We start from the raw sequence: 27,731 nt of genomic DNA, 5'->3' as shown, positions 1-27,731 counted from the left end.
TGAACGAAGCCTAAGTTGCATTCACTTGACTGTATTATTGGTCTGTGTTAGATCCCTATATTTATAATCAAAATCAGAATGAATCCTAACTCCCTTTTCTGGGAAGAAATATATTGATATGACTTGTTATGCCATCGACGCCCGATCAGCGGGGGTCTAACCACTGTGAACCCCACCGATCGCTAACATGAAGAGGCAGCAGTGCCATGCCATATCTTCTCCTGTCTGTTCCATTTGGCTTTTTCTGGGTGGCTGCATGGTTGGTTATCGACTTTAATGGGCTGACCAATGTGGCCTCTGGAGAAATCTGAGCAGGACCGGCAGGAGCTGATGGGGCATATATAATGAGGATGTCAAGTGGATCATAGCCCTAAAAGCATTTTCCAAAAAACAACACTGACTAGTGGGAGTCTGAATGAAAGACTATAACAGAGTGAAGGTTTGGGAACCAGGACTTTAGGTGTCCACAGAAGTAACATTTTCCATCAGCACAATAAACAAGAAGAATCATTAACAATAACTGGATTAATTGTACTGAAACAGCCGGATCCAGAACAGAAAAAAATATTTTCAGTTGTTTTTAAAGGGGTTTTCCCATCTTGGGCATGTATGGAATATCCACTGATAGATGGGACCTGCACCTATCAGGCATTTATGGAATATCCCACGTAAGATGGGAATACCTATTTAAAGTGTATAGGACATGTGTTAAACATTTCTTGTTTGTTTATTGCTATAGTGTGATAATAAAGGTATATAAAGCACTCGGTATAAAAGTTAAGATTTATTAGGTCATTTTAAAACAAAAAGATTAAAACTAAAATCCCGGGACCACGCTTACGCGTTTCAGACCAGTAAGGTCCTTAATCGAAGCTATGATTAAGGACCTTACTAGTCTGAAATGCGTAAGAAGGTGGCTGTGGATATTCATTAGAAACGGCACTGTGAATAAAATCACCTGCTTTAGGCCACTTTCACACGGCAGCAATATGGCTTCTGTAAAACAGCTGCAAGACTCCGACCACCCGCGATTCTACTAAACCAAACTTAGATCAGCATAAAACCCTACAGTGACCTAAGTTCAGTTCAGTAGAACCGTGGGGGTCTGGGTGTAACGCCCATAATACAGACAATATAATATAGTCCTATTATGGCCATGTGAAACTAACTTTTCTCATCAATCTGAAATGATATCCAGCATAGCATAGGTCCATATAACCAAAAGTTTGTTATTCACATTAAAATCGCATACAGCATAACCGCTTACACGTTTTGAGCTTCAAGAGCCCTTACACATAGCGTGGCTTTTCTCATCTACTTCTTAGGTTTTCAGCGCATAAAAATACAATGTGAATATCAACTGCCCAAACAAGAAGCAAAACGGCTGGGTTTACAGTGTGCAGGTGCTGCAGGGGTTCTTTCCTTTTTTTTTTAAACTATTATGCTGATTGGATCAAAAGAGAGGAGTTTATCTTTATGCCTCTTCTCTGCAGAATCCACTTCTGGTTTTGGCAAAAACTGCATCATGTGAACCCAACCCATAAAGGTAATTTGACATCATGGGGCTTGTTTTTCGGTAACCCGAGGATGCCTTACCCCTCCCTGAGTTCTCACAAGAAACCTCCACCATCCCACTCCACTAACATGACATGGTGGTTTTAGTTTTATTCTCCACCCCGAGACCCAGACCATGAGCGCTATTTTTGTTCAGATGTCTAGAATTGTGCTTTAAAACAGAAAAAAACCAGGTTTTATTTCAAAACTAGAGATTTTTATTTGAAACGTGAGTTATGGGAAATCTCACATTGTATTCTACGACATTTTTTTTTTACATTAGTTTTGACAATCTTCATGTATAATAAACAAAGCTGACAAATACTGGCATTTAAAGACAAATCCAGAACTTACATCATTGTGATTTGTAGCAGGAGAAGTATTAAAGGCCGGGTTCCCATGGGTCGGATACACTGGGTAAAACTACGCAGCGTATCCAACCTAGAACCCACAATACGTTCAAGCAGGGTTTCTACTCCGATCGTAGTCATGGCAACGCGTCGCTCCGTTGTTGTGCAGTCCGGCCTCCCGGGATGACGCTGCAGTAGTCACATGAGATGCAACATCAACCCAGACGGCCGGCCTAAAACTAAGGGTATGTGCACACACACTAATTACGTCCGTAATTGACGGACGTATTTCGGCCGCAAGTCCCGGACCGAACACAGTGCAGGGAGCCGGGCTCCTAGCATCATAGTTATGTACGATGCTAGGAGTCCCTGCCTCTCTGCAGGACAACTGTCCCGTACTGTAATCATGTTTTCAGTACGGGACAGCAGTTCCACAGAGTAGCAGGGACTCCTAGCATCGTACATAAGTATGATGCTAGGAGCCCGGCTCCCTGCACTGTGTTCGGTCCGGTACTTGCGGCCGAAATACGTCCGTCAATTACGGACGTAATTAGTGTGTGTGCACATACCCTCACAGTATAAGATATTCAGATGCATACAAACATAGCAGCATGACATAGATGTATGTACTGAAGAGCTCGGGATGCATTGTCTCAGGAGCCGTTCAGCTGTAGCTTAAATATATGATGTGAACGTGAGCAGCTGAAAGACAAGCAAGTCAGTTATCAGGTAGTAACCAGACCGTCAGTCTCCAAACATATTCTATTCTCCATCACTACTAAAGACGACTGCAGAATCTGATCAAAGTAAATCCAGGACACATTCAGTAACTTGCAGCATCACGTTGATCCTGTATTGGTAGCGGAAGCCGGATTAACTGTTCACAGTGAAGGCCTGCAGCCCCGTAATAGCTCGGCCCAGAATTAAAGCGTGGACATCGTGAGTACCTGCACGGAAGCAGAATATACAGCAATATCACTTACACATTACCACACAGAAAAGAACCCCCATATCTATCTACACCGTGACTTTAGGTCACGGTAATATTCTGGCATTACTTGGCTAAATCCTCAATGTTTTCCAGAGGGAAGGATTGCGGTTGTATCACAGTATTGCTGCAATATTATGGTGACTCGTGGGTGTAGCCCTAGTCTAGATCAAGTACTTACAAGGTTTACCCTGGTCCTATGCCACTAAGACGGGCAGCCTTCCAGATGTTCTGAGAACACAACTCCCAGCATGCCCTGACAGCCATAGGCTTTATTATTTCAGTCAAAGACTGTCAAGGGCATGCTGGGAATTGTAGTTTCACAACAGCTGGAGTGTCGAAGGTTGCTGACCCCTACACTAAGGTTTCTGTAAAAGTATGACAACCAATCACCGTTCGCCATCCTATTATTGACATCTCTGAATGCGAATAGGATTTTACTCACCACCAAACCATCCATTTCATTAAAACCCTCCCAAACCCATCACCACCTGATCCTTTCCATCACTTTTTAAAAACTTCTCCACAAAGCAAATGCGGGTTTACATGGCATTGTAAACGTAAAGATTGTCAATTTTCATCCCAAATGCCCTCAACCCATTGAAAGGATGTCGGTAATCAACCCAATTATAATCCTGGACAGATTCTGACATTTATGGCTGCATTATAGTAAAGCTGTAATTTCACGTGATCTCGGGAAATGAATCCACTGGAAGAACGCCGGCAGCCATGAAAATAGATTATCTCATTTACATATTAGGGGCTTTAAGACTCACGTTGCCTTATAAATTATATTGCAAAGTCTTAATAATATCTGCTCAGTGATTGGTCATCTTAAACAGGTTTCATACTGTGATTTGTAGACCCCTCCCCCCTCCCCCAGCAGCCACCCTGCTATGTACATACCTTCATATGTGTTTACAGCCTCCAGGTTCATGACGTGTCTGATGATATGGTATTCATCAGAAATCCCATTTCCTCCCAGCATATCCCGGGCCTGACGGGCAATGTCCAGAGCTTTCCCGCATGAATTCCTCTTCAGCAGAGAGATCATTTCTGGAGTAGCTCTGCACATATGTCACAAGGAGAAGAACATTTACTACGTATGTTAACATCATCTTCTAAAGCTGGTCATACACAAGATAATTGTCAGCGAATCCCAGTGATTTTGGCGCAAGCCACTGACAATCTAATGTGTATGTTGGCGGCTTGACTGTCCCCCAATATCCGCTGTCAGACGAAACAAGGATGTCAATCCGGCTTCCCAACCTGGTGACACTTTAGGAGCTGGAAGGGTCTGCTTCAGGATTGAGGGCAGGCAGTAACGTAAATACCATGGTGGGGGCTTGGTGTGAGAGGAGGTCCACTACTGAATTGCTTACACTGCTTCGCTTTACATCACCATAGATGTAAATGAGAAAATTCTTATTACTGCCACTAGGGGGAGATCACTGTATACAGATTTATACAATGATTTCAATGTGACATGTATAAGATCCATATGCAAGAAGTTCCCTCAGCTCTATCACTGTATGAATGAAAGCAGGGGATTAGGTAAGAAAACCTGCAACCCTTCTAACGTTATATCATGGGAGGAATCGCCATAGAATTTTGGAAATAGAAACAGGAAATTCACTTCATGTAGTAATGTAAATTTAGCTCTATTTACAGTCAAATTAGGATAATCCTGCATCCGCTAAACAAATTCTTAAATAAAGACAAACATAAATTGGTGTGCAGCCCTATGATTTCTGTGGGGGAGGTGTAAATTCTGCATGTACGCTGCCTTGGTGCATACATGGTAGGTAGAGTAGCTGCCACATTTGCTCACTGGTTTACTGCACAATATTTTCTGGCCCCCTGGTTAGCATGGGGGAGGGGGCCATTTGGGGGATCCGATTGCACCCACTAAGGAACTTCCCTGGTGACATCTTGTGGCTCATTTTAAACAATGGACTGGACCACACTACAGAAGTCCGGAACCTACTTGTCCTCATCCTTTAGGCGCCCGAGTTGCAGACACGCCTGCAGGCTAATGGTGATTTCTGTCAGCATATCTGCCATCTTCTTCTGTATGAGCTGGTTCCTGGCAAGTGGCACACCAAACTGAATCCTGTAAGAGCAGAAGAAGTGTGTTATTATTTATAGCACAACCTCCGCGCCTGAGGTCCTATGTGCCATGCAGTTTACTTGGTCCTTAGTATTAAAGTGGCAGATCTCGAGAAGACCTCACATGGGGCAGAGAGCATTACCATGTGTGTCCTCAGTATCATAATGAATTACATACCTATCTAATGTATACTGTCGTGCTGTATGGAAACAGAACTCTGCTGCACCCAGTGCACCCCAGGAGATTCCATAGCGGGCGTTATTGAGACAACCAAACGGTCCCTGTAAAAGGGTTATCAAATTATATGGGGCTTATATGAAGTAATAGTAGGATATATAGCGAGATGTTATATGGAGTAATAGGAGGCGATATAGGGAGAGGTTATATAGAGTAATAGGAGGAGATATAGGGAGAGGTTATATGGAGTAATAGGAGGAGATATAGGGAGACGTTATATGGAGTAATAGGAGGAGATATAGGGAGATGTTATATGTAGTAATAGGAGGAGATATAGGGAGGTTATATGTAGTAATAGGAGGAGATATAGGGAGATGTTATATGGAGTAATACCGTAGGAGGAGATATAGGGAGAGGTTATATAGAGTAATAGGAGGAGATATAGGGAGATGTTATATGTAGTAATAGGAGGAGATATAGGGAGATGTTATATGTAGTAATAGGAGGAGATATAGGGAGAGGTTATATGGAGTAATAGGAGGAGATATAGGGAGAGGTTATATGTAGTAATAGGAGAAGAAATAGGGAGATGTTATATGGAGTAATAGGAGGAGATCTAGGGAGAGGTTATATGTAGTAATAGGAGGAGATATACGGAGAGGTTATATGTAGTAATAGGAGGAGATATAGGGAGATGTTATATGTAGTAATAGGAGGAGATATAGGGAGAGGTTATATGTAGTAATAGGAGATATAGGGAGAGGATATATGGAGTAATAGGCGGAGATATAGGGAGGGGATATATGTAGTAATAGGAGGAGATATAGGGAGAGGATATATGTAGTAATAGGAGGAGATATAGGGAGAGGTTATATGTAGTAATAGGAGGAGATATAGGGAGAGGTTATATGTAGTAATAGGAGGAGATATAGGGAGAGGTTATATGTAGTAATAGGAGGAGATATAGGGAGAGGTTATATGGAGTAATAGGAGGAGATATAGGGAGAGGTTATATGGAGTAATAGGAGGAGATATTATATGGAGTAATAGGAGGAGATATAAGGAGAGGTTATATGTAGTAATAGGAGGAGATATAGGGAGATGTTATATGGAGTAATAGGAGGAGATATAGGGAGAGATTATATAGAGTAATAGGAGGAGATATAGGGAAAGATTATATAGAGTAATAGGAGGAGATATAGGGAGAGGTTATATGGAGTAATAGGAGGAGATATAGGGAGAGGTTATATGGAGTAATAGGAGGAGATATAGGAAGAGGTTATATGGAGTAATAGGAGGAGATATAGGAAGAGGTTATATGGAGTAATAGGAGATATAGGGAGAGGTTATATGTAGTAATAGGAGGAGATATAGGAAGAGGTTATATGGAGTAATAGGAGGAGATATAGGGAGAGGATAAATGTAGTAATAGGAGGAGATATAGGGAGAGGTTATATGGAGTAATAGGAGGAGATATAGGGAGAGGTTATATGGAGTAATAGGAGGAGATATAGGGAGGTTATATGTAGTAATAGGAGGAGATATAGGGAGATGTTATATGGAGTAATAGGAGGAGATATAGGGAGGTTATATGTAGTAATAGGAGGAGATATAGGGAGAGGATATATGGAGTAATAGGAGGAGATATAGGGAGGTTATATGTAGTAATAGGAGGAGATATAGGGAGATGTTATATGTAGTAATAGGAGGAGATATAGGAGAGGATATATGTAGTAATAGGAGGAGTTATAGGGAGATGTTATATGTAGTAATAGGAGGAAATATAGGGAGAGGTTATATGGAGTATTAGCAGGAGATATAGGGGGATGTTATATGTAGTAATAGGAGGAGATATAGGGAGAGGTTATATGGAGTAATAGGAGGAGATATAGGGAGGTGTTATATGGAGTAATAGGAGGAGATATAGGGAGATGTTATATGTAGTAATAGGAGGAGATATAGGGAGATGTTATATGTAGTAATAGGAGGAGATATAGGAGAGGATATATGTAGTAATAGGAGGAGTTATAGGGAGATGTTATATGTAGTAATAGGAGGAAATATAGGGAGAGGTTATATGGAGTATTAGCAGGAGATATAGGGGGATGTTATATGGAGTAATAGGAGGAGATATAGGGAGAGGTTATATGTAGTAATAGGAGGAGATATAGGGAGAGGTTATATGTAGTAATAGGAGGAGATATAGGGAGAGGTTATATGGAGTAATAGGAGGAGATATAGGGAGGTGTTATATGGAGTAATAGGAGGAGATATAGGGAGAGGTTATATGTAGTAATAGGAGGAGATATAGGGAGATGTTATATGTAGTAATAGGAGGAGATATAGGGAGAGGATATATGGAGTAATAGGAGGAGATATAGGGAGATGTTATATGTAGTAATAGGAGGAGATATAGGGAGAGGATATATGGAGTAATAGGAGGAGATATAGGGGGAGGTTATATCGAGTAATAGGAGGAGATATAGGGAGATGTTATATGTAGTAATAGGAGGCGATATAGGGAGAGGTTATATGGAGTAATAGGAGGAGATATAGGGAGAGGTTATATGGAGTAATAGGAGGAGATATAGGGTGAGGATATATGTAGTAATAGGAGGAGATATAGGGAGAGGATATATGTAGTAATAGGAGGAGATATAGGGAGAGGTTATATGTAGTAATAGGAGGAGATATAGGGAGAGGATATATGGAGTAATAGGAGGAGATATAGGGAGAGGTTATATGTAGTAATAGGAGATATAGGGAGAGGATATATGTAGTAATAGGAGGAGATATAGGGAGAGGATATATGGAGTAATAGGAGGAGATATAGGGAGAGGTTATATGGAGTAATAGGAGGAGATATAGGGAGAGGTTATATGTAGTAATAGGAGGAGATATAGGGAGAGGTTATATGTAGTAATAGGAGGAGATATAGGGAGAGGTTATATGGAGTAATAGGAGGAGATATAGGGAGAGGTTATATGGAGTAATAGGAGGAGATATAGGGAGAGGTTATATGTAGTAATAGGAGGAGATATAGGGAGAGGTTATATGTAGTAATAGGAGGAGATATAGGGAGAGGTTATATGGAGTAATAGGAGGAGATATAGGGAGGTGTTATATGGAGTAATAGGAGGAGATATAGGGAGAGGTTATATGTAGTAATAGGAGGAGATATAGGGAGATGTTATATGTAGTAATAGGAGGAGATATAGGGAGAGGATATATGGAGTAATAGGAGGAGATATAGGGAGATGTTATATGTAGTAATAGGAGGAGATATAGGGAGATGTTATATGTAGTAATAGGAGGAGATATAGGGAGAGGATATATGGAGTAATAGGAGGAGATATAGGGGGAGGTTATATGGAGTAATAGGAGGAGATATAGGGAGAGGTTATATGGAGTAATAAGAGGAGATATAGGGAGATGTTATATGGAGTAATAGGAGGAGATATAGGGGGAGGTTATATCGAGTAATAGGAGGAGATATAGGGAGAGGATATATGGAGTAATAGGAGGAGATATAGGGGGAGGTTATATCGAGTAATAGGAGGAGATATAGGGAGATGTTATATGTAGTAATAGGAGGCGCTATAGGGAGAGGTTATATGGAGTAATAGGAGGAGATATAGGGAGAGGTTATATGGAGTAATAGGAGGAGATATAGGGTGAGGATATATGTAGTAATAGGAGGAGATATAGGGAGAGGATATATGTAGTAATAGGAGGAGATATAGGGAGAGGTTATATGTAGTAATAGGAGGAGATATAGGGAGAGGATATATGGAGTAATAGGAGGAGATATAGGGAGAGGTTATATGTAGTAATAGGAGATATAGGGAGAGGATATATGTAGTAATAGGAGGAGATATAGGGAGAGGATATATGGAGTAATAGCAGTAAATATAGGGAGATGTTATATGTAGTAATAGGAGGAGATATAGGGAGAGGTTATATGTAGTAATAGGAGGAGATATAGGAGAGGTTATATGGAGTAATAGGAGGAGATATAGGGAGGTTATATGGAGTAATAGGAGGAGATATAGGGAGGTTATATGGAGTAATATCTTACCCCCATGCCTGACACATTGGGCAGGAGGTTTTCCTCTGGAATTTCAACATCTTCCATTAGGATCATTCCGGTGGCTGATGCCCGCAGAGAGAATTTGCCCTCTATTTTTGGGGTAAACAGACCTTTGGTTCCTCTCTCTATCAGGAAACCTCGGACTCTGCCATCTTCACACACAGCCCATACCACACATACGTCAGCGATGGGAGAGTTGGTGATCCTATGGATATAACAGTATACGCGGTCATCCTGGAACACTACATACCAGTACATTAGTAATATAATATTCATGCGTGATCACTTTGTTTATATGCATCATTTGATTATTCCTGGTGGTCTATACAGTGCGCTTATTGCTAGTAGTAGCCATAGAAGAGTGAATATAGGGAAAGGTTGTAAAGGGATGATTATACCAGGTCTTAGATCCATTCAATGTGTAGGTTTTGCTGGTTGAGTTGTATCGAGCTCTGGTCTCCATTCCAGCCGGGTCGCTGCCATGGTTTGGTTCTGTGAGACCGAAACATCCCAGCAACTCCCCCCTCGCTGCAATGAAAATGTATTTTATTTAATGGCTTTAAGAGAAACAGCGGCTACTGCGCACCATACCAGCCAATTACAGCACTGACACTACTACACTGTGACAGCCATGCGCAGTGCAGACACTACTACACCACAACAGTCAACCACAACACAGAAAACACTACTATACTGTGTAAGCCACTTGCAGCCTAGACATTCAACCACCATGACATTCAACCACAACACAGAAACGACTACTAGACTGACAGCCATCCGCAGTGCAGACGCTACTACACCATGACAGTCAACCACAGTACAGAAACTTCTACACTCAACAACAGCACAGACTACTACTACACCATGACAGTCAACAGCACAGACACTACTAATACATCATAACAGCCACCCACAGCGCAGATACTACTACACCATGACAGCCACCCATAGTGAAGACAGTACACCATAACAGCCACCCACAACGAAGCCACTACTACAACATGACATCCACCCACAGCTCAGATACTACTACACCATGACAGCCACCCACAGCTCAGATACTACTACACCATGACAGCCACCCACAGCTCAGATACTACTACACCATGACAGCCACCCACAGCTCAGATACTACTACAACATGACAGCCACCCACAGCTCAGATACTACTACAACATGACAGCCACCCACAGCTCAGATACTACTACACCATGACAGCCACCCACAGCTCAGATACTACTACACCATGACAGCCACCCACAGCTCAGATTCTACTACACTATGACAGCCACCCACAGCTCAGATACTACTACAACATGACATCCACCCACAGCTCAGATACTACTACACCATGACAGCCACCCACAGCTCAGATACTACTACACCATGACAGCCACCCACAGCTCAGATACTACTACAACATGACAGCCACCCACAGCTCAGATACTACTACAACATGACATCCACCCACAGCTCAGATACTACTACACCATGACATCCACCCACAGCTCAGATACTACTACACTGTGACATCCACCCACAGCTCAGATACTACTACACCATGACAGCCACCCACAGCTCAGATACTACTACACCAAGACAGCCACCCACAGCTCAGATACTACTACACCATGACATCCACCCACAGCTCAGATACTACTACACCATGACAGCCACCCACAGCTCAGATACTACTACACCATGACAGCCACCCACAGCTCAGATACTACTACAACATGACATCCACCCACAGCTCAGATACTACTACACCATGACATCCACCCACAGCTCAGATACTACTACACTGTGACATCCACCCACAGCTCAGATACTACTACACTGTGACATCCACCCACAGCTCAGATACTACTACACCGTGACAGCCACCCACAGCTCAGATACTACTACAACATGACAGCCACCCACAGCTCAGATACTACTACACCATGACAGCCACCCACAGCTCAGATACTACTACACCATGACATCCACCCACAGCTCAGATACTACTACACCATGACAGCCACCCACAGCTCAGATACTACTACACCATGACAGCCACCCACAGCTCAGATACTACTACAACATGACATCCACCCACAGCTCAGATACTACTACACCATGACAGCCACCCACAGCTCAGATACTACTACACCATGACAGCCACCCACAGCTCAGATTCTACTACACTATGACAGCCACCCACAGCTCAGATACTACTACAACATGACATCCACCCACAGCTCAGATACTACTACACCATGACAGCCACCCACAGCTCAGATACTACTACAACATGACATCCACCCACAGCTCAGATACTACTACACCATGACAGCCACCCACAGCTCAGATACTACTACACCATGACATCCACCCACAGCTCAGATACTACTACACTGTGACATCCACCCACAGCTCAGATACTACTACACCATGACAGCCACCCACAGCTCAGATACTACTACACCAAGACAGCCACCCACAGCTCAGATACTACTACACCATGACATCCACCCACAGCTCAGATACTACTACACCATGACATCCACCCACAGCTCAGATACTACTACAACATGACATCCACCCACAGCTCAGATACTACTACACCATGACAGCCACCCACAGCTCAGATACTACTACAACATGACATCCACCCACAGCTCAGATACTACTACACTGTGACATCCACCCACAGCTCAGATACTACTACACCATGACAGCCACCCACAGCTCAGATACTACTACACTATGACAGCCACCCACAGTTTAGACACTACTACACCATGACAGCCACCCACAGCTCAGATACTACTACACTATGACAGCCACCCACAGTTTAGACACTACTACTACTACACCATGACAGCCACCTACAGTTTAGACACTACTACTACACCATGACAGCCACCCACAGCACACACAAACTACTACTACACCATGACGGCCTCCCACAGCGAAGGCTCTACTACATCATTACGGCCACCAACAGCGAAGACACTACTACACCATGACATCCACCCACAGAGAAGACAGTACTACACCAGGACATCCACCCACAGCCCAGACACTACTACACCATGACAGTCACCCACAGTGAAGACAGTACTACACCATAACAGCCACCCACAGAGACCTCCCATTCTCCTGTGCTGCACCAGTACTCTGGAATGCGCTACCACAGACAATCAGACCACAGACAATCAGATTAATTCCCAACATCCACAGTTTTAAACGTGCCCTGAAAACACATCTTTTTAGACAGGCCTATAACATTCCCTAATCTGACTCCTTTCCGTGGCCCCCATTAGTCATCAGAATAAGATTCCCTCACACTCCTTGCACCCTAATGTACTTCATGTCTGTCATACACAGATACTGGCTGGTGACCGGCTCATGCAGCTTTATGTTACCACCGCATGTGTATAAAAGATGGCCGGACCATTGTACTGAACAAACCCTTTTACACTTTGTGTCTCCATTATTTCCTAATAGATTGTAAGCTCTTGTGAGCAGGGTCCTCAATCTCCTGTCTGAATTGTAAATCAGCTTTGTCACTATGTAATGTCTGATATTGTCTTTTATGTTCCCTCTAAATTGTAAAGTGCGTAATATGTTGGCGCTATATAAAGATTATTGTTATTATTATTACTACACCATGACAGCCACCCACAGCTCGGATACTACTACTACACAATGACATCCACCCACAGCACACACACTACTACAGCACCATGACAGCCACCCACAGCTCGGATACTACTACTACACAATGACATCCACCCACAGCACACACACTACTACAGCACCATGACAGCCACCCACAGCTCAGATACTACTACTACACCACAATGACATCCACCCACAGCACACACACTACTACAACACCATGACATCCACCCACAGCACACACACTACTACAGCACCATGACAGCCACCCACAGCTCAGATACTACTACTACACCACAATGACATCCACCCACAGCACACACACTACTACAGCACCAGGACATCCACCCACAGCTCAGATACTACTACTACTACACCACAATGACATCCACCCACAGCACACACACTACTACAACACCATGACAGCCACCCACAGCGAAGACACTACTACACTGTGACAGCCACCCACAGCTCAGATACTACTACACTGTGACATCCACCCACAGCTCAGATACTACTACTACTACACCATGACATCCACCCACAGGACACAAACTACTACTACACCATGACATCCACCCACAGCACACACACTACTACTACATCATGACAGCCACCATCAGCACACACACTACTACAACACCATGACAGCCACCCTCAGCGCACCCACAGCAAAGACACTACTGGACCGTGACATCCACCCACAGCACACAAACTACTACTACACCATGACATCCACCCACAGCACACACACTACTACTACTACACCATGACATCCACCCACAGCACACAAACTACTACTACACCATGACATCCACCCACAGCACACACACTACTACTACTACACCATGACATCCACCCACAGCACACACTACTACACCATGACATCCACCCACAGCACACAAACTACTACTACACCATGACATCCACCCACAACACACACACTACTACTACACCATGACATCCACCCACAGCACACACTACTACACCATGACATCCACCCACAGCACACAAACTACTACTACACCATGACATCCACCCACAACACACACACTACTACTACTACACCATGACATCCACCCACAGCACACAAACTACTACTACACCATGACAGCCACCCTCAGCGCACACACACTACTACAACACAATGATAGCCACCCTCAGCGCACACACAGCAAAGACACTACTGGACCGTGACATCCACCCACAGCACACAAACTACTACTACACCATGACATCCACCCACAGCACACACACTACTACTACACCATGACATCCACCCACAGCACACAAACTACTACTACACCATGACAGCCACCCTCAGCGCACACACACTACTACTACACCATGACATCCACCCACAGCACACAAACTACTACTACACCATGACATCCACCCACAGCACACACACTACTACTACTACTACACCATGACATCCACCCACAGCACACAAACTACTACTACACCATGACATCCACGCACAGCACACAAACTACTACTACACCATAACATCCACCCACAGCACACACACTACTACTACACCATGACATCCACCCACAGCACACAAACTACTACTACACCATGACAGCCACCCACAGCACACACACTACTACTACTACTACTACTACACCATGACATCCACCCACAGCACACAAACTACTACTACACCATGACATCCACCCACAGCACACAAACTACTACAACACCATGACAGCGACCCTCAGCGCACACACACACTACTACAACACCATGACATCCACCCACAGCTCAGATACTACTACACCATGACAGCCACCCACAGCTCAGATACTACTACACTGTGACATCCACACACAGCTCAGATACTACTACACCATGACAGCCACCCACAGCTCAGACACTACTACATCATGACAGCCACCCACAGCTCAGATACTACTACTACACCATGACAGCCACCCACAGCTCAGATACTACTACACCATGACATCCACCCACAGCTCAGATACTACTACACCATGACAGCCACCCACAGCTCAGATACTACTACACCATGACAGCCACACACAGCGAAGACACTACGACTACACCATGACAGCCACCCATAGCTCAGATACTACTACTACACCATGACAGCCACCCATAGCTCAGACACTACTACACCATGACAGCCACCCACAGCTCAGACACTACTACACCATGACAGCCACCCACAGCTCAGATACTACTACTACACCATGACAGCCACCCATAGCGAACACAGTACTACACCATGACATCCACCGACAGCTCGGACACTACTACACTATAACAATCATTGTTATTATTACTACAACATGACAGCCACCCATAGCGAAGACACTACTACTACACCGTGACATCCACCCACAGCTCAGACACTACTACACCATGACAGCCACCCACAGCACACACACTACTACACCATGACAGCCACCCACAGAGCACACACTACTACTACACCATGACAGCGACCCACAGCTCAGATACTACTACACCATGACAGCGACCCACAGCTCAGATACTACTACACCATGACAGCCACCCACAGCAAAGACACTACTACACCATGACATCCACCCACAGCTCAGATACTACTACACCATGACAGCCACCCACAGCTCAGATACTACTACACCATGACAGCGACCCACAGCTCAGATACTACTACACCATGACAGCCACCCACAGCTCAGATACTACTACACCATGACAGCCACCCACAGCAAAGACACTACTACACCATGACATCCACCCACAGCTCAGATACTACTACACCATGACAGCCACCCACAGCTCAGATACTACTACACCATGACAGCCACCCACAGCTCAGATACTACTACTCCATGACAGCCACCCACAGCTCACATACTACTACACCATGACAGCCACCCAAAGCTCAGATACTACTACACTGTGACATCCACCCACAGCTCAGATACTACTACACCATGACAGCCACCCACAGCTCAGATACTACTACACCATGACAGCCACCCATAGCTCAGACACTACTACACCATGACATCCACCGACAGCTCAGACACTACTACACCATGACAGCCACCCACAGCTCAGATACTACAACTACACCATGACAGCCACCCACAGCTCAGATACTACTACTACACCATGACAGCCACCCACAGCTCAGATACTACTACTACACCATGACAGCCACCCACAGCTCAGATACTACTACAACATGACATCCACCCACAGCTCAGATACTACTACACCATGACAGCCACCCACAGCTCAGATACTACTACACTGTGACATCCACCCACAGCTCAGATACTACTACAACATGACAGCCACCCACAGCTCAGATACTACTACACCATGACAGCCACCCACAGCTCAGATACTACTACACCATGACATCCACCCACAGCTCAGATACTACTACACCATGACATCCACCCACAGCTCAGATACTACTACACCATGACAGCCACCCACAGCTCAGATACTACTACACCATGACAGCCACCCACAGCTCAGATACTACTACTACACCATGACAGCCACCCACAGCTCAGATACTACTACTACACCATGTCAGCCACCCACAGCTCAGATACTACTACTACACCATGACAGCCACCCACAGCTCAGATACTACTACACCATGACAGCCACCCACAGCTCAGATACTACAACATGACAGCCACCGACAGCTCAGACACTACTACACCATGACAGCCACCCACAGCTCAGATACTACAACTACACCATGACAGCCACCCACAGCTCAGATACTACTACTACACCATGACAGCCACCCACAGCTCAGATACTACTACTACACCATGACAGCCACCCACAGCTCAGATACTACTACAACATGACATCCACCCACAGCTCAGATACTACTACACCATGACAGCCACCCACAGCTCAGATACTACTACACTGTGACATCCACCCACAGCTCAGATACTACTACAACATGACAGCCACCCACAGCTCAGATACTACTACACCATGACAGCCACCCACAGCTCAGATACTACTACACCATGACATCCACCCACAGCTCAGATACTACTACACCATGACATCCACCCACAGCTCAGATACTACTACACCATGACAGCCACCCACAGCTCAGATACTACTACACCATGACAGCCACCCACAGCTCAGATACTACTACTACACCATGACAGCCACCCACAGCTCAGATACTACTACTACACCATGTCAGCCACCCACAGCTCAGATACTACTACTACACCATGACAGCCACCCACAGCTCAGATACTACTACAACACCATGACAGCCACCCACAGCTCAGATACTACAACATGACATCCACCCACAGCTCAGATACTACAACATGACATCCACCCACAGCTCAGATACTACTACACCATGACAGCCACCCACAGCTCAGATACTACTACACTGTGACATCCACCCACAGCTCAGATACTACTACAACATGACAGCCACCCACAGCTTAGATACTACTACAACATGACATCCACCCACAGCTCAGATACTACTACACCATGACAGCGACCCACAGCTCAGATACTACTACACCATGACAGCCACCCACAGCAAAGACACTACTACACCATGACATCCACCCACAGCTCAGATACTACTACACCATGACAGCCACCCACAGCTCAGATACTACTACACCATGACAGCGACCCACAGCTCAGATACTACTACACCATGACAGCCACCCACAGCTCAGATACTACTACACCATGACAGCCACCCACAGCAAAGACACTACTACACCATGACATCCACCCACAGCTCAGATACTACTACACCATGACAGCCACCCACAGCTCAGATACTACTACACCATGACAGCCACCCACAGCTCAGATACTACTACTCCATGACAGCCACCCACAGCTCACATACTACTACACCATGACAGCCACCCAAAGCTCAGATACTACTACACTGTGACATCCACCCACAGCTCAGATACTACTACACCATGACAGCCACCCACAGCTCAGATACTACTACACCATGACAGCCACCCATAGCTCAGACACTACTACACCATGACATCCACCGACAGCTCAGACACTACTACACCATGACAGCCACCCACAGCTCAGATACTACAACTACACCATGACAGCCACCCACAGCTCAGATACTACTACTACACCATGACAGCCACCCACAGCTCAGATACTACTACTACACCATGACAGCCACCCACAGCTCAGATACTACTACAACATGACATCCACCCACAGCTCAGATACTACTACACCATGACAGCCACCCACAGCTCAGATACTACTACACTGTGACATCCACCCACAGCTCAGATACTACTACAACATGACAGCCACCCACAGCTCAGATACTACTACACCATGACAGCCACCCACAGCTCAGATACTACTACACCATGACATCCACCCACAGCTCAGATACTACTACACCATGACATCCACCCACAGCTCAGATACTACTACACCATGACAGCCACCCACAGCTCAGATACTACTACACCATGACAGCCACCCACAGCTCAGATACTACTACTACACCATGACAGCCACCCACAGCTCAGATACTACTACTACACCATGTCAGCCACCCACAGCTCAGATACTACTACTACACCATGACAGCCACCCACAGCTCAGATACTACTACACCATGACAGCCACCCATAGCTCAGACACTACTACACCATGACATCCACCGACAGCTCAGACACTACTACACCATGACAGCCACCCACAGCTCAGATACTACAACTACACCATGACAGCCACCCACAGCTCAGATACTACTACTACACCATGACAGCCACCCACAGCTCAGATACTACTACTACACCATGACAGCCACCCACAGCTCAGATACTACTACAACATGACATCCACCCACAGCTCAGATACTACTACACCATGACAGCCACCCACAGCTCAGATACTACTACACTGTGACATCCACCCACAGCTCAGATACTACTACAACATGACAGCCACCCACAGCTCAGATACTACTACACCATGACAGCCACCCACAGCTCAGATACTACTACACCATGACATCCACCCACAGCTCAGATACTACTACACCATGACATCCACCCACAGCTCAGATACTACTACACCATGACAGCCACCCACAGCTCAGATACTACTACACCATGACAGCCACCCACAGCTCAGATACTACTACTACACCATGACAGCCACCCACAGCTCAGATACTACTACTACACCATGTCAGCCACCCACAGCTCAGATACTACTACTACACCATGACAGCCACCCACAGCTCAGATACTACTACAACACCATGACAGCCACCCACAGCTCAGATACTACAACATGACATCCACCCACAGCTCAGATACTACAACATGACATCCACCCACAGCTCAGATACTACTACACCATGACAGCCACCCACAGCTCAGATACTACTACACTGTGACATCCACCCACAGCTCAGATACTACTACAACATGACAGCCACCCACAGCTTAGATACTACTACAACATGACATCCACCCACAGCTCAGATACTACTACACCATGACAGCCACCCACAGCTCAGATACTACTACACCATGACAGCCACCCACAGCAAAGACAGTACTATACCATGACAGCCACCCTCATTGCATATACTACCACACCATGACAGCCACCCACAGCATAGACTCTATAATAGGTATGTACAGCACAGACATTACTACACCATTAAAAACTAGTACTACATAGTGACATTTCTATGAATGGTTTGTACACATGGGCCCAGCATGCCATTACCCAATCTCGGAAGATATTTTTGCTTCTGCTCCTCTGTCCCATACGCATAGATCGGATGCATTACCAGGGAGGACTGAACGCTCATCACAGAGCGATAACTGCTGTCTACCCTCTCCACTTCTCTCGCCAGCAGCCCGTACGCCACATACGATGTCCCGGCACAGCCATAACCTGGAGGAAGCATCAAGTAAAGGTCAGTACTCTGCAGAAAAGAAGAATATTCTGATTACATGTAGAAAAATATAAGATCTGTTACCTTTAATGGTAGATCCCAGTACACCCAGTTCTCCCATCTCCGATATAATATCCCGGTCAAATACTAGAAAGAAGAACAGCGGTGGAGTTATAGGTGAGTGGAGTTATATAGAGACGTCACTGCTGGGAAGCTGAATCAATACTTATCACTTCTACCTTCTTGACGGTTTGCCATCAGAATCCGTGGCATGAGTCTCTCCTGGCAGTACGAGCGGAAGCTGTCCCGTATCATGATCTCATCCTCTGATAACTGTGAGTCCAGGCAGAGGGCATCACGCCAGTCAAACTGCACCCGGGCTGTGGTACAAATACATACACATGGGTATCACTGACACAAATAAAAGTTTAAGAAAAGTTTAATCACTGCATAACAAAAAAATTCAGCAACTTTCTAATGTACTTTGTGTTTCAATACTTTACCTTTTTCAAGATCTCGGCTTGCTGTCAATGACTGCAAACATTCATGTTCACACACAGTACCAAGAGATTTCTACAATGTATTGACAATCCTCAGCTAACTAAACATTTATGCAGCACAAACCTCTTGCGGGACAAGAATGTTTCCAGTCACTGACAGCAGGCAGAGATCCTGAAAGTGGTGGGAAATCGACAGCCAAATTACATTGAATACTCAATGAATACAGAAAGATGCTGAATATGGCTTCTTTTCCACGGGACGTGCCCTTGGCAGTGAAAGGGTTAAATAATAAACCGGTACACACAACACTTACGTTTCTCCGATCTTTGTTTATTCTGCGTCTTGATGTCTGTAAAATGGAACATATGATTTAGGATCTTACAGGGGTAGGGTATGACAATACTGTATTTCATCTAATCACTAAGATTGAGGGGATTACTGTCTTATAACTATTCCGCCACCTTGTGGAACGGAGGTGAACTGCGACAAAGCAAGCTGCATGATACTGGAGGCCAAGAATAGTGTGAATAAGACTGTGGGGTCTTTATGAATGTACCAAACGTTACAAATATAAATAAGAAGCAGGGGGGGACTGAGTAATCAGGCAAACATGCCGTGGCCAAGCGCCCGGCAGCGGAGGTAGACTGAAACCCCCTCCCCCCAGACCTGAACCATGGAGCCCTCAGTAGAATGAATGGCTGAGTATCTTTCATTAATCCCTTTAGGATGCGGCCTAGTTTGGGCCTTAAAGGGGAATTCCATCTGAGACATTTATGGCATACCACAGGATATGCCACATACTGTATGTCTGACACATGCAGGTCCCACCTCTGGGATCCGCACCTATCTCTTGAACAGGGCCCCCTGACCCCGTCCTAAATTCTTTTGCTGGGCTCCGGCCACTGACGGACTCCCTGACCCCTGTCCTAGAGATATATTCGGTTCCCAGAGGTTGGACCTGCATTTATAATACATTTATGGCATATCCTATGGATAATGCAATACATGCCCGAGATGGGACTATCCCTTTAAGGACTGTTTTTGTTTGTCATCTCCGCATTACAAAAGCCATAACTTTTTAATTTTTCCATAAAGGGCTTGTTTTTTGCAGAATAAGTTGTATTTTTTTTTTAATGCCACCAATTTGGGTTAAATATAATGTATTGTATAACTTTTACTCTGCGGGTTATGATTTCTGCTGTACCAAATTTATATTGTTTTTTAGTTTTACTACTTTTACACTATTTTTTTGAACCAAATAATTAGTTTTTGTGTCGTTGCATTATAAAACTCATAACATTTACATTTTTCCGTTTGATGGAGCGGTATAAGGGCTTGTTTTTGCGGGATGAGCTGGTGTTTTCATTCGTACCATTTTGGGGTACATGCGACTTTTTGATGACTTTTCATTCCTGTTTATAGAAGGCAGAATGAAGAAAAAGCAGCTATTCTAACATTAGTTTTTAGGTTTTTAGCCTTTTTCCGGGTTCACCGTGCGGGATTAATAACTTGTTTGACTTTATAGTGCGAGTCGTTACGGATGCGACGATACCAATTACGTGTATTTCTTAAATTATTTTTATATTTTTTTAATAATAAAACAATTTATAAGGAAAAAAAAGTTTTTCACATTTTTTTTAACTTAGTATCTTTTTTTTTCTTTAAACTTTTTTTTTTTTTAGTTGACCCACTAGGTGCCATAGATTTAAAGGGGAAGCCACCACTTAGGTGCTGCGGTCAGTATTGAGGTGTTAAATGACCTTCACAGCTGACACCTGCTGCGGATGGCATGGGCACGCCGTGATAGTATGTCCCGATGCGGGAAGAGGCTTTATGTCAATAAAGCGCAATCATTCTGTAATGCTAAATTCTGCCACTTTCTAATATACCCTGTGTCACCATTTTCATTATCTCTGCAATCCATCAGTGAACAGGAACATTGTTTATATCCAAGCTGAAAACCTGCCCTGATCTAATATTCCTCACAGCTGAGGGTCTGCTACAATTATATCTATTTTATACAATTCTCCGTGCGATTACCAGCCTGATACATTTTACCTGATACATTGTAGCAAACTATCAGGACAGGGAAGAGATGGGTACCACTGCTGATGTGCTTAGCTCACAGAGCAGTATCTAGACCCGATACAAATGTAGCAAACCCTCAGCTGTGAGAAGTATTAGGTCTGTACAAGGTTTTCAGCACATGGATGAAAAAAATAATGTTATTATTCACTGACAACAAGCATAGATATTGGACATATGAGCGTCATAGAGAGCTCGAGACCCTCCCTCTATGAGCCAGAACATATGCGGACTAGAGTCGTCATATGGACGGCTATTTATCCAATCGCTGCTCCGGCTCCCATGTGAAAGGGGTTGTCTGGGATCAGAGGCCATATCCATCAAATATGAAGATCAGAAATGAAATTCCAGTACACTGGCATGAAACTCTGTTTTGGTCTGATAATCCAGAACGTTTCTCTAACTGACACAGATTGGATCCTGATGATTTCGGATTAGAGGAATTGACGCGGTTGATAAGAGGTTATTACCTATGTGCTTGGCTGCGGTGCCCTGTGTCCTGGCCGCGGTGATGCTGAATCCTCGCGTCACAGCTCTAAACAGACGGCTCCCGGTCAGCGACATTGTAACGACCCTGCAAATAATTATATATATATAAAAAAAAAATCTAATAATTAGATACTTCATATAATGTACAAATAACTCCTCTAATCCAGAGGGGTCCATTTCTGGGTGAAAATCCCCTTTAACCCCTTTTCAGCCAAATCACTATTTTACAACGGGCCCCACAATAAGAGCGCAGGTGGGATAATTAGCAAGACCCTGTAGTGTGTAATACATTTCCATTCATTTGTAATCTGATGGTCTGGAATATCTGATAATCCGGCATTGGACAAAAATGAATCCCAATACTTCATTTCCAGATGCTGATGATCCAGAATTGGTTCTTGTGTCTGTACCCCAACATTTCATGGCATGTTCGGGGGATGGGTGATTCATCATCACTGAGTATTATGGCGACTAATAGAAATAGACCTGGTGGTGCGGCAGATTGGCGTTGTAATTCATTGGAACTTCTTAAGGCTGGGTTCACACGACCATGTTACGTCCGTAATGTACGGAACGTAATTCGGCCGGAAGACCCGGACCGAACACAGTGCAGGGAGCCGGGCTCCTAGCATCATAGTGATGTACGACGCTAGGAGTCCCTGCCTCGCTGCAGGACAACTGTCCCGTACTGTAATCATGTTTTCAGTACAGGACAGTAGTTTCACGGAAAGGCAGGGACTCCTAGCATCGTACATAACTATGATGCTAGGAGTCCGGCTCCCTGCAGTGTGTTCGGTCCGGGACTTGCGGCCGAATTAGGGTATGTGCACACACACTAATTACGTCCGTAATTGACGGACGTATTTCGGCCGCAAGTCCCGGACCGAACACAGTGCAGGGAGCCGGGCTCCTAGCATCATAGTTATGTACGATGCTAGGAGTCCCTGCCTCGCTGCAGGACAACTGTCCCGTACTGTAAACATGATTACACTACGGGACAGTTGTCCTGCAGCGAGGCAGGGACTCCTAGCATCGTACATAACTATGATGCTAGGAGCCCGGCTCCCTGCACTGTGTTCGGTCCGGGACTTGCGGCCGAAATACGTCCGTCAATTACGGACGTAATTAGTGTGTGTGCACATACCCTTACGTTCCGTACATTACGGACGTAACATGGTCGTGTGAACCCAGCCTCAAACACAGAAAACAGGTTCTGTCTTCAGGCTCTGCACTTAAGGGTTAATTCCCCCCCCCCCTCCACTATTAGGTGGCGGGTAGACTTGACAATCTTCTCCCAGGGACCAGTGCCCAATGACAGATTATCAAATATTCCAGACTATCAGATTCCGTATTAATGGAGCTTCACTGCTATATAACTTTGTAAATGCCGTCAATAATATTATCTGTCCCTTTAAAAAAAATAAAAAAGGGGGCAGGAGTCTCCACCAATCATGTGCATTATTGCGGGCCTCACCCCCTGCTTCAGCCAATCAGCTTGCAGAAGTGTCAATACAGCTTGGGAGCAGCTGAAGCGTCAGCGACTACATGTCCAGTCTATGCCTGCGGCTGTCAGGACATGCTGGGAGTTGTAGTGTCGCAGACCTGCAAACATACTGATCCATAGTAACTACAGCTTTTAACACAACCCCCTAAATGCTATGAGGCCGTTGTGGAACTACAAGTCCCATCACGCGACGTAGGGCTCTGGCCTATATAATCATTACCCAATGGCGTTTACGCGACATTAAACAAAAATCTGCAGAACTTTCTCCCGACCTTTGCCCTATAGGCACATACAAAGGTCTCTCCATGTAGTAAGTCGTGTTAGGTTCATTATCCTGCTGGGAGTAGTAGTTACACTATATAACATTGGCAGGTGACGCTCAATAAGGTGCCCAAACTCCGTGTGTTGGAAGGGAATGTCCGAATCTGTGGCACGGAGCATTGCTGGAGGACATGCTGGGAATTGTAGTTCTACTACAGCTATATGCAGGTATTATGCTCCATATTGGCAACAGATATAGTGGTGTGTTGCCTAAGAAGCCTGTGGTGGGCTTTATGGTACATCTGCTGCATACATTATAATTGTCTGGACAAGGGCCATATGCAGCTGTCAGCCATGCCTCCCCACACTCCTCACCTCCTTCAGCTTCTCCTACTGTTCCTTGCGGATTATGAAACTGGCAACGCAGTAGCGCCACCTGGCGGACAAGTTTCCTCGTCGCACTTTAATGACGTCACTGACAGAAAGAAGACGCCATGTTGAGTGTGGCGAGTACACACTGCTGGCCGGGATTTTGTGAGACGTAACGTTTATTGTACTAAAGGCATTGAGAAGTAGCGGTTTCCCCTCTGTGTGTATCGTATATGTTAAACTAGAGCATAATGAAGGAGATATGGAGCGGGTGTCTATAACGACCAATCAGGGAAGGAGATTTGTTTATAACAGCCAATCAGTGCAAAAGGTGCCATTACTAACTAATCAGTGGAGAAGTTGCTAATAAGGGCCAATAAAATTGCGGATTTCATTTTCCAACTTGGCTTAGAAACAGGAGAGCTGTTATCTGATTGGCTGATATGGGTGACACGTTTTAATATTGCGTGGAAATTTACCCTACCCAATGGCTAGTGACAAGATTGAAAGGAAAGCACTATATTTGTGGAGATTTCCTTTAAGAAGTGTTGAATATTAAAGCTTACACCTCAATGAAACCATACATACCAGTATTTAGGGTTGCCAACGCTTTCCAACAAAAAATCTCGCCCAGGTTCAGGGTGTATTTACATGTGGTAGTTTTGTGGCATTTCTTTGGCCTTTAAGGCCTCGTGCACACGTCAGTATTCAGGTCAGTATTTTGAAGCCAAAACCATGAGTGCGTCCAAAACACGGAAGGTGCAAATCTTCCCATTATAGGTTTTCTCTGTTTATTTTTCACTACTGGTTTTGGCTTCCAAATACTGAAGCAAAATACTGACGTGTGCATGAAAATTGTAGCAAAAAACACCACAAAACCAGCCTGTGTAAATACACCCTACATAGGTAAAAAGTGGGTGAGGTTTTGGGGTGTGACTTCACACTGAGTGTGGTCTGGGAGCCTCCGGCTACATTCAGAAAAATGTCAGCAACCTTAATGGTGATCAAGCCTCGCTAGTGCCATGTCCACAGCAGTACAAGAATGCGAAAAAATATATATATTGGGTAACAGGAAATGAATGTCCAAAAGGTCAAAGAAACGCCGCAAAAGTGAACCCTTCATTAAGGCCACCCGGACTAAGGGTCCCTAAGCGCATGCGCCCTGGTGAGCCTCTTCTCTTGACCGTAATGTTCTGTTCTCGCCATACGGGTCACTGCGCATGCATCCTAATATCACATCCTATTGGTTGTTCGATACTGAACTTACCATTTGCCGGATCATCTGTCCATCACAACGGTGGAGGCTCGGTCCTCTACTCCGATTCTTATTGGCCGAGGCCATAATGAAGTTACACCTGTAGTGAATCTGCTACGTATTTAGCCATGAGAAATCCGCGGCGCGCCGTCATTAGCCCCGATACCCCTGAAGACGGTACAGCCGTAGCGAAACATGTCTGGGGGGCTCTTTTGAAATTGTAAACACATGTTGCTGCTGACCTCTGATACTATACTTGTTGGCTGGATCGCGGCGTCCTGCAGCCGCTGACACTCTGTACCTCCGTCAACGTGTTGTTATACATTGCACGATGCTGGTCAATGTCCGCAACAGACATGAATCTTTTCATTTCTATGTAGTTTGTCTTTTGCTACAATAGCACAATAAAATGTTGTTATTTTAATTCCATTTATAGTCGGAAAATAGGGCTTATGTTGCCGGCAGGCATCCATTTGTATTGACGCAGTAAAATAGGACATGTCCTATATTTTCATGGACTCTTCACACGCGCCGTTGAAACAACGGTTGTGTGAACGGTCCCATTGAAATACATGAGTCTGTGTGACGGCCATTGTTTTAACGGCAGTCACACGGACGTGATACACGCTCGTCTGAATGAGCCCTTAGACAGACAAAGACTCCCTGTAAGGGTATAATCAGAAGAAGCGGTCATATCGCGTTTTTTTTTTTGTGGGAAAATGCAGCGATTTTACAAATGCTGCACTGCTTTGCGATTTTGCTGTAGTCGCGCCAATAATATGCAACATGACCGCTACATCTGAATATACCATAACTTTGTGAGTTTCCTCTTCCGACCGCCGCTCTTGACTCTTGGGGCTGTGAGTGTGTCTGGCTCTCTGCTCCCTTTTCCGCTGAAGTCTTCCGCCGGCGCCAATTGCACACTTGACCCAGTGCTGGCGCTGCTTACATAACTAGGGCTGGGCAGCCTGGCAAAGAAGGAGAATCCAATTCATACAGAAAGTAACCACTCCCGGAAGAAGCAAACGTGAAACGCGCGTTGGAGGGTGAGGTGGGATTCATCACCTTTATGGGTCAGTATCCTGCTTTTATTACACCTTATATCTCTCTCATGTCCGTACTTAGGCTGGGTTCACACGAGCACATTAACGTCCGTAATGGACGGACGTATTTCGGCCGGAAGTCCCGGACCGAACACAGTGCAGGGAGCCGGGCTGCCAGCATCATAGTTATGTACGACGCTCGGAGTCCCAGTCTCTCCGTGGAACTACTGTCCCGTACTGAAAACATGATTACAGTACGGGACAGTTGTCCTGCAGAGAGGCAGGGACTCCTAGCATCGTACATAACTATGATGCTAGGAGCCCGGCT

The 27,731-nt window shown here is 45.0% G+C and overlaps 1 protein-coding gene across 1 annotated transcript; it reads right to left on the bottom strand.

Annotated features, from left to right (window-relative positions):
* Positions 1–2,426: 2,426 nt before the first annotated feature.
* GCDH (glutaryl-CoA dehydrogenase) lies at positions 2,427–25,156 on the bottom strand. The gene is made up of 12 exons (XM_075859027.1): positions 25,112–25,156; positions 22,953–23,056; positions 20,711–20,746; positions 20,136–20,276; positions 19,981–20,043; positions 19,725–19,895; positions 9,668–9,797; positions 9,258–9,474; positions 5,180–5,283; positions 4,880–5,005; positions 3,799–3,959; positions 2,427–2,851 (listed from the first exon to the last, which is right to left on the bottom strand). Exons 2-12 carry the CDS (start codon positions 23,044–23,046, stop codon positions 2,778–2,780), a joined length of 1,317 nt encoding a protein of 438 aa, XP_075715142.1. The 5' UTR covers positions 23,047–23,056; positions 25,112–25,156; the 3' UTR covers positions 2,427–2,777.
* Positions 25,157–27,731: the final 2,575 nt, after the last annotated feature.

The sequence above is a fragment of the Rhinoderma darwinii genome, chromosome 3 (genome assembly GCF_050947455.1).
Source record: "Rhinoderma darwinii isolate aRhiDar2 chromosome 3, aRhiDar2.hap1, whole genome shotgun sequence".
In the NCBI taxonomy this organism is placed as follows: domain Eukaryota; kingdom Metazoa; phylum Chordata; class Amphibia; order Anura; family Rhinodermatidae; genus Rhinoderma; species Rhinoderma darwinii.
Note: the sequence above shows the minus strand (reverse complement) of the source record. Positions and strands in the feature narration are given on the sequence as shown.

Coding starts and splice junctions, on each gene's coding strand:
- GCDH (XM_075859027.1), bottom strand. CDS start 23,046: ATGTCGCTGACCGGGAGCCGTCTGTTTAGAGCTGTGACGCGAGGATTC. Junction 20,277..20,710: donor TAAACAAAGATCGGAGAAAC/GTAAGTGTTGTG, acceptor TTTGTACCACAG/CCCGGGTGCAGTTTGACTGG. Junction 9,798..19,724: donor AAAATATCTTCCGAGATTGG/GTAATGGCATGC, acceptor TTTTCATTGCAG/CGAGGGGGGAGTTGCTGGGA.